Here is a 14275-nt window from a genome sequence, read left to right as displayed (position 1 = left end):
TTAAATTAATAAAATAGCTTCAAAATAGTAATATCAGTATTCTTACTAACAGTAAGGCTACTGAGTCCTATTATCCATAAGCATGGTGAGACCTCTGTGCTGTGTTCCAGCAGCTCCCCCAAATCCACATTTCATGCTCCCACCCTGCTCCCCTACCTTGAGCTACACCTTTGTCCAATAACCTTAGTGCCCTACTCTTTGAAACGGCCTCTTAATTCCCTCCTGTGAGCAATATTAAAATTAGCTAGTAATCTCTTTTTCCTTCTCCCTTTTCCATCCTCTAATTTAAAATGATTTTATTTCCAGTTAATACCAGCTGAGTAGTCATCTCATGTACCCTTCCCCCATATTTCCTACTTATATTTTATCTATATTGTCAGAGCTTATAGTATTAAGGTATCAGGACTTAATTTCCATCATGGAGTCTTAGTTTTACACTAAGACATATTGAATGCCCAACACCAATCCTTACAATGAAGCTTCTCCCATCACTTCTGGGTTGTCTACAGTTCATTCTCTGGTGGATTTCTCAGGCAGAGATCATGGGAATGATATTCTCTGAGTATTCAAACATTCGTAACCATTTATCTGTGACTTTTGAAGATCAGATACAATATTCTTGGCTTACATTTTCTTCACTTGACGATTTTAAATACGTTGCTCCATTGTTTCCTCATAAGGTATTCCTGTCCATGACGCCCAACGCTGTATTTGTTATCTTTTGCTGCATAACAAATTAGCCCCAAACTTACCAACTTAAAACAATAAACATTTGTCATCTCGTGCTTTCTGTGGGTCAGGAATTTGAAGGTGGCTTAGCTGAGTGGGGGTTCTGCTTCCTCTGGACCCTCCCCCACTCAGCCTTTGAATCTTCTGTCTTCTTTACTTCCAGTGTTGATAGCCTGCTTAGTTTGCAGTCTGCTCCCAGAAGTTTTTCTCAGAATGGGAATCTGCCCCTATGGGGAAAGTCTTTTCATTAGGAATTTATGAGATCCTTAGTGGCTTCTGTTGGCACAGCACCTTCTATCAAGAGTCAGGCTCCATGGAAACCACAATCTAAGACTTGAGATTTGCATGTGGGAGGTTTTTTGGGGGCACTCTCAGGAACACCTGTGAAGAATAGGACAGCAGATTTGGGCGGACGGAGATGAACTGTGATGAGATGGCAACGGAGACTTCAGCTAATCACACAGGAAGCTCTGGAGCTGGGTTGGCCCTTTGGAGTTGCCCCAGTTGCTGCTTGTTTGCCACGCCTTTGTGCCCTGCATCAGCCCGTCTTTGGCATATTGCCTCCTTTGCCCACGGATTCTCTATGCCACCTCTATCCTTTATCACAGTTCCATAAATAAATGGGTCAGTTCTGAGCTTTCTCTTCTATTTCAGTGGTCAATGTGTCTGTTCCAGCATCATTGCCACTCTGTCTATTACTACAGCTTCCTAATAAGGCTTGTCATCTGGTAGGGCAGTACCCTTCTTTTATTCCTTTTCATTAATACTTTAATTTTGCCCTTCCATGTAAATTTTAGAATTTACATGGATCTTATTTTACATGGAGCTTATTAGCAGTGGTGTTCAAATATTTACATGGAGCTTATTAGCAGTGGTGTTCAAATAACTAAAAATGGGGACCCTGAAGAAGGGTTACCTAACAAAACAGATTTTTGATACCAATAAGTCAGGTTGTAGAAGGAGTAAATGCTTTTTAAAACTTAATTTTACTGTGTCTTATAAATACACATACACACTAGGATTGCCAGATTTAGGAGAAAAAAATACAGGCTGTCTAGTTAAATTTGAATTTCAGATAAATAACAAATATTTTTTAGTATGTCTCAAATATTACACAGGACATATTTATACTAAAAAGTTTTTCATTGTTTATCTGAAACTCAAATTTAACTAGGCATCTTTTATTTTATCTGGCAGCCCTAATACACATTCACACACATGTGCACACATACACATACTTAATACTATTTTACCTCTTTTTTTCCCCTGGATCATCTGTTTATGAGACCACACCCTTGCTTAATGTAAAATTGCTAACCACAATATTGTTTAAGAATGAATGTGTCACTCAAGGTAGATAATGGAGTCCTGAAATTTTGTCATGCGAAAAAAAGGAAAAGAGTGTATATTAGTTTTAAAACAAGAAGAAAATATATTTCCACATGTGAAATGCCCAGGCTGAAATGGAGCAAAATAAAGATCATGTATCCCCACAGGCTCAGAGATCAGCCCTATTTCTGAGACCTCTCCAAAGGGCCCCACTCTTTGAAATCCAGAAAGTATTTGTACAAGTCTCAGCCTCAGGCAGGAGAAGGAGTTTTACAGAATCAGTGAGCAGACCCACTTAGAGCTGCAGGGAGATTTCTAGTGAGACCAACAGGGTTCCTGTTCTCCCCTCGAGCAGATCTTGCGGAAGCTGAAGGGCTATGATTCCTACAACACCCTGCTGCTGCCTCCCCGCAACCCTGGGGAGAAGCTGCCCCCAGAACTGTACGAGTACTTTAAGCAGATAAAGAAGTCAAAAGAGGAGCAGATGAAGGCGAAATATCTGGAGAATCTGGCACAGGAGAATGGTGAGAACTCAACGTGGAGAACCCCTCATGCTAACCATTGCCTTCACCCCTCTGAATTACCCCTGCTCTGGGACCAACCCGTTTCTGAGTACCTGCCAGGTGCCAGGAAGGTGCTGCCTGCCGTGTGTATTTTATTTCTAACCCTTACAAAATGGGTCATGTTACCCCCTTTTTATGGATGCAGAGGATGGAACACATTCTGCTGTCACTAGGGCCCAGTTGGGGTAGTATGACCTAAAAACAGCTAATATAGATGGAAGAACACTTGCTGGATGCCACGTTGAGGGCTTTGGACGTACAGATGAGAAACTGAGCGCAGAGAGGCCAGCTCCACAGTTTTAAATGGCAGAATCAGGATTCCAGCCCAGGGCTCTCTGACTCCAGAGTCCATGATGGTAACCACTGCCTCCTATGGGTAGACCTAGGTAAGGCAAAATAATGTGTCACACAAGGTAGAAACTGGTGCCCTAAAAGCAGAGGGTGGGCATTCACACAAGCAAAAGACCAGCCCCTCCATAGTCCTCAGGCCAAACTCCAATGACAGAGCTGTCCTGTGCTCTCAGAATTGTGCCCTTTCTGGCCTACCACCCCTGAGTTATCCCATCATCTGCCCAGGGGCTCTTGTGTGCTTGGCCATAAAGGTTCCTCGCTGACTTGTGGGACTGTGTGACTTATGACGATGCATCTTCTCTTTACTGCTTCTCTGTAACCTCATCCTGGAAATATTCCCGCCTTGTTTTTACTTGCTTTCATCTGTGTAACAGTCATACACGTAATTATTTTCTTTACACTGCCTCTACCACTAGCCAAGAAGTCCCTGTAAAGGCATTGATCAAATATTCCCCACGTGTAAAACCAGTGCATGGAACAGCAGTAGACCCAATAGTGCCCAATAAATGGGTGCTGTGTGAGTGAATGCATTAATGGATTGAATGGAATTATTTTTCCTGCCCTTGGACCTGTATCATTGTCCAGGAATAGAAGCTAATCAGAGACCACTAGTTTGGCTTAAAAGGAGAAGATGAGAGAAGACAGCTGCCACCCACCCCGTCTCCTAGTCACGTTCCTTGAGTTTGCTAGGGCTGCCATTGCAAATACCACACACTGGGTGGCCTAACCAACAGAAGTTTCTTTTCTCCCAAATCTGAAGGCTAGAAGTCCAAGGCTGAGTATCAGCAGGGTTGCTTTCTTCTGAATCCGGTCTTGCAGTTGGCTGTCTTTTCCCTGTGTCTTCACCTGGTCTTCCTTCTGTGTGTGTCTGTGTCCTAATCTCCTCTCCTCATAAGGACACCAGTCCTACTGGATTGGGACCCACCCATGTGACCTCATCTTATCTTAATTACCTTTTCAAAGGTCCTATCTCCAAATGCAGTCACATTCTGAGACACTCGGGGGTTAGGACTTCCACATATGAATTGGGAAAGAACACCATTAAGCCCATCACAAGGACCCACTGTGTTGCAAGCACTGAGCTGAAGTGGTGGAAAAAAAAATTAGTGAAAAAAGTGCCGGGGAAAAAAAATCAGAAAACGCAATGAATCCCTACCTTTGAGAGCTCACAGTCATGAAGAGAGTGTGAGGAGAGACACACCATCAGAGAGACTGCCCAGCAGCCCAAGGCAGGGCGGCAAGGGCTGCAATGTACAAAGGACCTCCCAAAGGCAGAGAAGGCCTTGGTGTTCCCCTTGTCCTCACACACCATGATTGCGGGCTCCCTTATCCATCTGGCCCAATGGAAGGTGATCTAAGCCGGGATCAGTGGGTGCAGAGGGAACCCAGAAAGGCACATGCCCTGCTTCTCACCAGTGCCTCTCTGATGAGCTTTGTCTACTCACTCTGCTCTCACGCTATAGATCATCCTTCTCTGCTTCCCTTCCTTCCAGGGAAGGCCCACAGCCCCAAGTCACAGGACCACCATTCACAAGAGAGCTGCAACACCTCTGGCTCAGTTTCTACCTTGTGTGACAAAGGGAATGTCTTGCCCTGTAGCAGAGGGGGATCACCTTATACAGTCACAGCCCACTGCACCCCTGAAATGCTATAGAACAATGGGCAATCAATGAGGAAGGTGTTGGGCCAACAAAAGGATAGCTGTCCCTAACAATGACACAGGAAATGGTCATGATAAATTAAAGGGGAAAGCAGGCTACACATAAGTATGTACAATATAACCCCAAGCTTAGTTTCAAACAATTAAAAATTAAAAATCTGAGAGGTTGCAGCTCTCCTGTGCTGGTATGATAAAATTTAGTACAATTTCTCTGTCACCATTTCTTTGTCTATCTCCACCTCTTTTTGTAGCTGAATTCCATCATTTTTAGCTCTTCTGAGTTTTCCACATTTTCTAAGCAAATGTATAATTTTAGTTCCTAAACAAATGTTAAAATGTAGAAACAGTGTGCACAGAGAGACTGAGGAATAGCCGACTGACTGCAGTTCCTGTTTATTTGGGTTGAATGGTCCAGGGTGATAGGAGCCCGTATGGTGAATCTCCTCTTCATCTTTTTTTTCCTTTTCTGCCCCCATCTCCGTTGTCCCCCTCCCAACTCTTCCCCTGGTGTTTTCATCCTTTGCTCCCTGGCAGAAGAGGGAGATATAACCTCATCAGATCAGGGAACTTCCAATAGCACGAAGAGGACATCGCTGAGCCGAGGGATCTCTGTCACATCCAACCTGGAAGAGTGGCACGCCCTGTTGGTTGAGTCCAAAACCTATCTAGAGGAAGAGGAGGATGAGGAAAGCCTGGAAAAAATCATGTTCCAAAGTAACCGAGCATTTTAATGTTTTGATACTAGTTCTCTCCAAGCAGAAGTAGGAAGACAATATTCAGTACCTTGTCACTTTCTCCAAGCCTCCTAGTATGGCTCCTAGCCCATCCTGCCTGGCCCACCACAGCTGCCCTCCGGAGAAGCTCTGATCTGCCGCTCACAGTAGGATACAAGCTTGAGAGCTGGCTGATGAGCTTAGCATACAATACATTCTTGCCACAGTAATTTGTGTTTCAACTAGACTAAATGAAGGCCTGAATCTTTCCTGCTAAGATTCCGGCAGCCTGGAAGGTGTTTAGAGAAACATTATGGGGATGGGGGACATTCTCCCCAGTGTCCCCTGAGTTGGGCCATTAGAGAGCTCTTCTCTTCACCTCCCAGCATTATGGGCCCATTTTATGGCATTTATTTTCCCCAAGTTTTACAAGATATTGGAACCATATTTAGAAAATTAGATTCAGTGAAACTGGTTCATGGGGGCCATTTGCTGGTCATTATAAACCATGATAAGGCATAAGCAACCTTGTCCTGTGCCCACCCCCAGAACAGGAATCATGGGTGAGGCTCAGGAGATCTTTAGGGAGCTAAGTCGTCATTCATAGCCCTCATCAACCAGGTAAGTTAAGTCAGGAGCATGTAACGGCAAAACTGAAATTAAAGACAGAAATTTCTGGCTCCATGCCTCATATTTAATCCACCCTGGCTATATTGACGGGCCCCCAAGTGGCTCCTGGTCTCTCCGAGCAGCCCTCCCCACCCCACACACCCTGACTCTGTTCCCCATGCCTGGGCTCCTCCAGGGCTGACCCTGGACATCCCACGGAGAAGAAAGCATACCACAATGCTCAGGATGAAAAAAGCATGAAAACCATCTAAATGCCCATCAGTAGGGAACTAGTGAAATTGTGACAAAGCCATACAGTGGGAGTTATTTAGCAGCTATTTAAAAAGAATGAGCTAGGCCGGGCAAGGTGGCTCACGCTGTAATTCCAGCACTTTGGGAGGCCAAGGCAGGCGGATCATGAGGTCAGGAGTTCGAGACCATCCTGGCTAACATGATGAAACCCTGTCTCTACTAAAAATACAAAAAATTAGCCGGGCATGGTGGCACATGCCTGTAGTCCCAGCTACGTGGGAGGCTGAGGCAGGAGAATCACTTGAACCCGGGAGGCAGAGGTTGCAGTGAGCCAAGATTGTGCCATTTGCACTCTAGCCTGGCAACAGAGCGAGATGCCATCTCAAGAAAAAAAAAAAAAAAAACAGAATGAGCTAGACCTGTATTTAAGTAAATGGAAAGATGTCCACGATATATTATGTGAAAAGCAAGTTACAGTGCAAAATTCAGAGCGTCATCCTAGTTTTGTTATTAAAACACTGAATGTATTTGGGATGACTATATGTATCTGGCTGCACACTACTCTACAATTAATACACATATGATCCTGCCGCTTGCTTTTTTCTAGACGTTCCTCTAGGCCAATGCATTTAATAAATCAAGGTTTGGCAAACTTTTCCCATAAAAGGCCAGATAGTAAATATTTGGGGCTTTGAAGGCTATACAGTCTCTGCCGAAACTACTCAACTCTGCCTTTGGAGGGTGGCTGTGATGACAAAGACAATATGTAATCAAAGGATGTGGTTATGTTCCAATACAACTTTATTTACGAAAACAAGCAGCAGGACAGATTTGGCCTGTGGGCTATAGTTGACTAGTCTGTGATACCGAAGCCATCATTTTAATAGCTGCTGTGTATTGGTTCTATAATATGAATTTGCCATCATTTATTCAGCCATTTCCCTTAATGCTGCAGATTTCACTAGTTTCTAATATTTTGCCACTGTAAGCCATCCTCCTTTCTGCACAAATGTCCTTTCTACTTTTCAGCAAGAGAGATTCCCCAAAATGAAAGTAGAGTCAAAAAATCTGTTTTTTTATTTTAGTAGCTATAAACAAATTATTAGCCCAAAAGGGCCTTCTCATACACTACAAGTGGGGACTGCTGCAATGTTTGCCATTTAAAAAAACAGCATTTAAAAAGAAATATCCATTCCCATTTCCATCAGTACCCATGTAAATTCCGGCTGTGTAGCATGCATGCCATGTGTGCACACACATATATTTTAAATTTGCAGCTGACAAGCTTCAGAGCATTGACAGCCACTCAATGGAGGAAGTTGGAGAGGTAGAAAACAACCCAGTGAGCAAAGCAATCGCTCGCCACCTGGGCATTGACATTTCTGCAGAAGGCCGCCTGGCCAAGAACCGGAAAGGCATCGCCGTTATCATTCACGGGACACCCTTGTCAGGTAGGCAACAATTCTGAGGGGAGGTTAAGACCAGCAGTGCCATGTCTTCTCTGTAAACTCTGCGGCTTCCAGAGTGGCAACATCAGCTGTGTGGTCATGGCAAATACTAATGACTTTATTTGAGGAACGGCATAGGGTAGTGATTATACATTAATAGCTGTGTGCCTTTGGGAAAATTAACTAAGTTGTCTGTGCTCAGTTTCCCTGTCCGTAAAGTGGTATTAACACTATCTATTTTATAGGGTAGTCATGAGAATTTAATGAGAACATTTATATAAAATGCTTATCTCAATACTTGGCACATAGTAAATACTCAAACAAAAAGCTGTTGATGTTATCATTATTATTACTATGATGACTATTGGCATTCACAATTATAACCATATCTGCAGTGTGAATCCTCATTGAAAAGAAACTTCCATCACATGCTAAATATTCTCGAGGAATATTTTCCTAACCATAAACCAGTCAAGGGGTGAGCCCTTGATAAAGAAAGGATTTTTTAACAAGAATCATTTATTACCTCCAAAATTACATGTGCTAACTTCACCATAAACCCAAAGGAGCAAAATCACCTACATTGGGAAAAAAAATCTTATTTGTATAGTAATTTGCAGTTTACAGAGCTCCTTCCCATCCATTTGTCTATTTAAACTTCATAACCACTCAGAAAAGAGAATTTGATTTCCCCTACCTTATGGGAAGCTAAGGTTCAGAGAAATTCAAGGACATCTGCCCAAGGTCACCCGGTTAGAAAGCGGCAGAGCAGAGGGATGTTGGGAGGATGCCCTGCCACCTCCCTTAGCTTCAGCTTACTTGACGAAGGGCCATGAAATCTTGTTCTGACCCAATTACTATCACTCATACAGACAACATTTATGGAGCATTTTTGATGTTCTAATCACTGAGAGGTCCAGGAATCTAAAAATGTCACAATTCATTACCCCTTCCTTTGAAGAACCTTTCCTTGAGAAGTTGTAAACCAGGACCTAAAAAAGGAGGCCAGATGTGTGGGCAACAGGCAGAAATCAAACAAGGCAAGTAAGAACATAATTGGCAATGTTTTGAAGACCCCCTACACAAACACACCTGCAGAGGCTCAGGCCATTTTAGTGTTGCACTAGAAGGAATGTGGGAAGGATGGTTGATGGATCCATAGAAACTGCAGACAGCTGGAGAGTTAACACCAAAAATGCACTGACCTGGAAGGAGCCACCAGCCCTGTTCTAGTGGAGGCTCAGTCACTTCTCATCTGCAGGTGAAAAGCCTATTAGAGTGTGAACTACAGTAATAACAAGCCTGACATTTTTATGGAACCTTACAGCTTTCACAGAATCTTCATGAAGAACAGCTCAACAGTCTATGTCAAAATCAGACTGATCAATATAAGTTATTTTGCCTCTTTTGTTTGTGGTGAAGTTAGCACATATAACTTTTGAAGGCAATAAGAGACTCTTTTGTTTATAATCCATATACATAAGGATTATCCCCAAACTGTTAAATTGCTGACCTCAGAGAGGGGATTAAGAAGGAGAAGGAAGACACCTCATTTGGAACGTATACATCTCTGAATTGTTTGAATTGTATTCTTTACGTAATTTTAAAATGTTAAAATATTAGAGAAAAAATCCAAGACATTAAATTATTTAAAAAGAGAAAGAAATATATGTGCAGACTGACTTGGCAATGTTACTTCTAAAAATTTCTTACAAAAAATAATTAATGATGTGGACAAGATGAACTGCTTGAATGTTCACTGCAGCACTGTATGCTGTAATAGAAACTCGGGAGCAATTACAAAATTCAGTATGGGGGACCGGTTAATCAGGCCACAGTACATTTATATGGTGAATTTTATTGCCATTAAAAACAGTGTCTTGTACACCCATGTTCGTAGCAGCATTAATCACAATAGCCAAAAGGTGGAAACAATCCAAATGGTCATCAGTGGCTGAAGGGAAAAAACAAAATACAGTACGATGTGATGCTATTCAGCCTTAACAAGGAAGGAAATGGACAGGGCGTGGTGGCTCACGTCTGTAATCCCAGCACTGTGGGAGGCTGCGGTGGGTAGATCATGAAGTCAGGAGTTCGAGACCAGCCTGGCCAACATGGTGAAACCCTGTCTCTACTAAAAATACAAAAATTAGCCGGGCATGGTAGCAGGTACCTGTAATCCCAGCTACTCAGGAGGCTGAGGCAGGAGAATCGTTTGAACCCGGGAGGCAGAGATTGCAGTGAGCCAAGATCGTGCCATTGCACTCCAGCCTGGGCTACAGGGCGAGACTCCATCTCAAAAAAAAAGGAAGGAAATTCTGACACATGCTACAACATGGAAGAACCTTGAGGACCTTATGCAAGGTGAAATAGGACAGTCACAAAAGGACAAACACTGTATGACTCCGCTTAGATGAGGTACCGAGACTGGTCAAATTCATAGAGATAGAAGGAAAGACAGGATGATGGTTTCCAAGGGGCTGGGAGGGTGGTGGGTATTGGGGAGTTATAGTTTAATGGGTACAGAGTTTCAGTTTGGGAAGATGACAGTGTTCTGGAGGTGGATGGTGGTGATGGGGGCACAGCAATATGAATGTACTTAGAACCACTAAACCATATACTTATAAATGATTTAAGTGACAACTGTTATGTATATTTTACCACAATAAAAACAGGGTCATACAAGTGTATTGAATTAATGGAAAGTTGTTCATGATATATCATTTTACATGAGAAAGGGTGCCATACTCATGGTGTGTAGTTAGTATTGGTGTCCCGTTGCTACTATAACAAGTGACCACAAACTTCATGGCTTCACATAATGCAAATTTATACTCTCATAGGTCTGGAGGACAGAAGTCTAAAATGGGTGAGCGTGGCTGTGTTCTTTCTTGGAGGATCTGGGGGACAATCTGTTTCCTTGTCTCTTCTAGCTTCTAGAAATGTTGCCTGCAACCCTTGGTTCCTGGCCCCTTCCTCCTCCTTCCCAGCCATCAGCATAGCATCTCCCAGTCTCTCCTGCTGCTTCCATGGTCGATTGACCTGCTCTGACTCCAACCCTCCTGCTCTCCTCTCATGGGGACCCATTGCACCCAGTTGGATAATCCAGGCTAACCCCCCATATCAAGATCTGTAAGTTAATCACATCTGCAAAGTCTCTTTTATCGTAGAAGGTAACATATTTGCAGGTGGAAATCTTTGGAGGAGCCATTATTCAGCCTACCACATAACCTATTTCTTTTTTTATAAGAAATACAGTTACATGTGTACTTAGCGACCATAGGCTAACTGTACTATCCCTGAATAAGTGGATGATGGATTTTTTTTTTCTTTTCTCTTGTCTGTCTGAATTGTCTGCTTTTTTTTTGTAATGAAAGTACCTTGAAATGAGAAAAGAAATCAACACAAGTTATTCTTTAAAATAAAAAAGTTTTCCTATTAGAATCAGAGACAGGAGGAACTACAAAATATTTTAAAGATCATCTGATAGAACCTGTTTCTTAAACAGACCCTGTGCAGTGGCTGACACCTGTAATCCCAGCACTTTGGGAGGCCAAGGCAGGTGGATCATTTGAGGTTAGGAGTTTGAGACCAGCCTGGCCAACATGGTGAAACCCCATCTCTACTAAAAATACAAAAAATTAGCCAGATATGGTGGTGGGTGCCTGTAATCCAGCTACTTGGGAGGCTGAGGCAGGAGAATCGCTTGAAACCAGGAGGCAGAGGTTGCAGTGAGCTGAGATCTCGCCACTGCACTCCAGCCTGGGTGACAGAGTGAGACTCCATCTCCAAAAAAAAAAAAAGAAAAAAAGAATCTGCTTTTTAAACTGAGGGAAAACCCAGCGAGGATGCAGATTGCCACAGCACGCATGCATCAGTGGCAGGGTTAGAATCAGACCCACGGCCCTGACTCCAGGCTGAGGTCTTCCTTCTCTTTGCTGCTAACACCTCCAGCCACATGGGAAGGAGGCAGAGCACTCAGAGAGATCACTTTCCAGGGACCTCTGTTCTTGAGACCTTTTCTGTCTGGGACACTGAGCAAATGCGCACCATGAAATTCAACCCCCTGGTCTTTTTGATAGGAAAGTCAGCCAACGCCGTCAACGTGGCCAAGTACTACAACGCAGCCTGCCTGAGCATCGACTCCATTGTGCTGGAAGCTGTGGCCGACAGCAACAACGTCCCAGGGATCCGGGCCCGTGAGCTCTGCATCAGGGCTGCCATAGAGCAGTCCATGAAGGAAGGAGAGGAGGCTGGTAAGAGCCCATTCTCTCAGGTTTTTGTGGTCAAGTCACCAGCACCCCCACTGGCAACACCCATCTTCCCTGTGCCCCACTGAGCTCTCCTCCCACAGCCTGGTTGAAGTCTGCCCTACAGCATGCTGCCAAATTCATAGCCCAGAGGAGAATTCTCTTCACGAAGCATTCCTGGTTCTCCTGCCCTGCCCAATGCCAGCGTGCTCTTGCCACTGTGGGGACCAGGACAATGAATAAGACACAGCCCACACCTTTGGAAGTCTGACACCTGGTGGGGGAAGCAGACATGGGGTCACTCAGAGCAGAGGAAAATAATTTTGCAACAGAAATACCAGCTTCTTTGAAAGAGCGACTTTGGGATGAATGGATTCCAACAAGGGTGATTTGGGAAGTTTTCAAGGAAATGGGTTTGAAGAAGCAAGAGAATGTTAGTAGGCAAAGATGGGGACAAGGACATTCCAGACCAAAAAAGCAGGGAAACTGGTCATAAATTAGGGGTGGGAAGGCAGGTTGAGGCCAATCATTGTTGACCTTGAATGCCAAGATTAGGAATTTGAGTTTTATGTTCAAGGAAAAGAGCTATTGGGACAGTTTCACACTATGGAGAAATGATCAGAAAATCACAATAGGAAGGCAGCCCTTGACTATCACGTAAAGGAAGCGATAGTGAAGCTGCAGACAAATGGGCCTGGGCCGGCCAACCCGACAGCCACCTGCATGGTGGAGAATTGAAGGAGTCAGAGGGATTCAAGATGGCCACGCCCAGCTTCCTAGCCACAGAAACCAGGAGAGAGTGATGTCATGTACCCAGATAGGGAACACAAGAGGAAGTGAAAGTTTGCTGGAGAAGAAAATAAATTGGGTTGGGTTTGGGGGAGGGGGTTGTTTTCTTTCTTTCTTTCTTTCTTTCTTTCTTTTTTTTTTTTTTTTTTGAGACAGGGTATCTCTCTGTCACCCAAGCTGGAGTACAGTGGCGCCATCATAGCACACTGCAGCCTCCTGGGCTCAAGCAATCCTCCCACATTCGCCTCCAGAGTAGCTGGTATTACAGGCATGCACCACCATGCCTGGCAAATTTTTAGGGTCTCGCTATGTTGTCCACGCTGGTCTCGAACTCTTGGCCTCAAGCAGTCCTCCCAAAGTGCTGGGATTACGGGATTGAGCCGCTGTGCCTAGCCTGAATTGAGTTTTGGAATCCCACAGTGGGGAGGTCTGGTGTGGCCTTCCTACAAAAAGTTGAGAATTCTGGCTCCATCAGGTTATCTGAGGACCTTTGGGGCAGGCGAGCAGCTGCTCGATGGGAAAATATACTAAACACCAAGCAGAGCGCCTGCTCAGAGCAGAAGCATTTCTATGTCAGTGCCCATGGCATGACATCGTCCCAAGCATGCTTTCAGCCTGCTAGTTGATAAAACTGGCTGGGACTTTCAGGGTTGTCCCCTCCCTTCAATACCTCTGCGTGGGACACTTAGGCAAATGGAAGATTCTTTGCTGGGAAGATAAGAGAAATAGCTCTTTAGTGAGAACCTCTGGCTATGCCCTAATGCTGGTTCTCTTAAATTTTTTATTTCCTTTTCTGTGAAATAATCTACGTTCCATAGTGATCTGTGGAGCCATGTTTATGTCCTGTGCCTAAGGGTGAATTTGAGCTCCTGATGTTACTCTGAGAAAGTAACATCAAGCTAGAGACAGAGCTGGGAGAGTCCTTCTTCATGAAACCACTAGGGTAGATGAAGCAGCCAGAAAAGCCCAGAATGAGCCAGGAGGAATGGACGAGGCGGGTTAGGACCATGGGGAACACCTACATTTCAGGAGCGGTCATGGGGAAGCCAGGAAGACAGAGACAGCAGAGCTAGGGTCACAGGGACTATCAGGGAAGTCAAGGAAAGGGCCCCAGAGCCTTAGGAAAGGGAGAAGCGAGGAGGAGTTTCACATCCCTCAGAGTCCTGCTGGACAGGGAGCCTTCCTGCTGGCCTGATCTCACAGCCCACTTGTCTAGCTAACCTAATACTGATCTACCTCCTTCATTGTCTGCCCCGACCCCATGTAAGCCCTGGAGGCAGGGGCTTGTGTTAATTTTCCCCACTGTAGTCCCAGCACCTGGAAGAATGCCTGGCATAGTTGACACATAATAAAGATTCATAAAGGATTCATTGAATAAAGAAATGAACAGAATTAGAGACTGCTGGAAGCCCAAATAGAATGAGCCCTGAGTAGAGGGTGGCTGAATTTCCCAGTTGGGAGGTCCCTGGGATCTTTGGATAGAGCCTTTGCAATGGAGGGGTTAGGCCCTCACATCTCTCCTGCATCTGTTGTCACTGTGGAGTCGGTAGGCTGGAATGAAGTGGTGGCAGTGAACCCAAAC

General features: G+C 44.4%; 1 protein-coding gene across 9 annotated transcripts in view; it reads left to right on the top strand.

The window, feature by feature from the left end:
• Positions 1–14275, top strand: part of HYDIN (HYDIN axonemal central pair apparatus protein) — a 491920-nt gene that overhangs the window by 340634 nt on the left and 137011 nt on the right. For 8 of the 9 annotated variants that reach the window (XM_063611543.1, XM_055298611.2, XM_063611544.1 and 5 more), the window contains 4 exons: positions 2414–2582; positions 5167–5346; positions 7484–7657; positions 11737–11910. In XM_063611543.1, the coding sequence (XP_063467613.1) occupies positions 2414–2582; positions 5167–5346; positions 7484–7657; positions 11737–11910 (697 nt within the window). The remainder of the gene's footprint in view (positions 1–2413; positions 2583–5166; positions 5347–7483; positions 7658–11736; positions 11911–14275) is intronic. The other variant, XM_055298612.2, reaches the window with a different exon arrangement.

This window comes from Symphalangus syndactylus, chromosome 11, assembly GCF_028878055.3.
Source record: "Symphalangus syndactylus isolate Jambi chromosome 11, NHGRI_mSymSyn1-v2.1_pri, whole genome shotgun sequence".
In the NCBI taxonomy this organism is placed as follows: Eukaryota; Metazoa; Chordata; class Mammalia; order Primates; family Hylobatidae; genus Symphalangus; species Symphalangus syndactylus.
The sequence above is the reverse complement of the archived record's forward strand: the minus strand, read 5'-3'. Positions and strand labels throughout refer to the sequence as shown.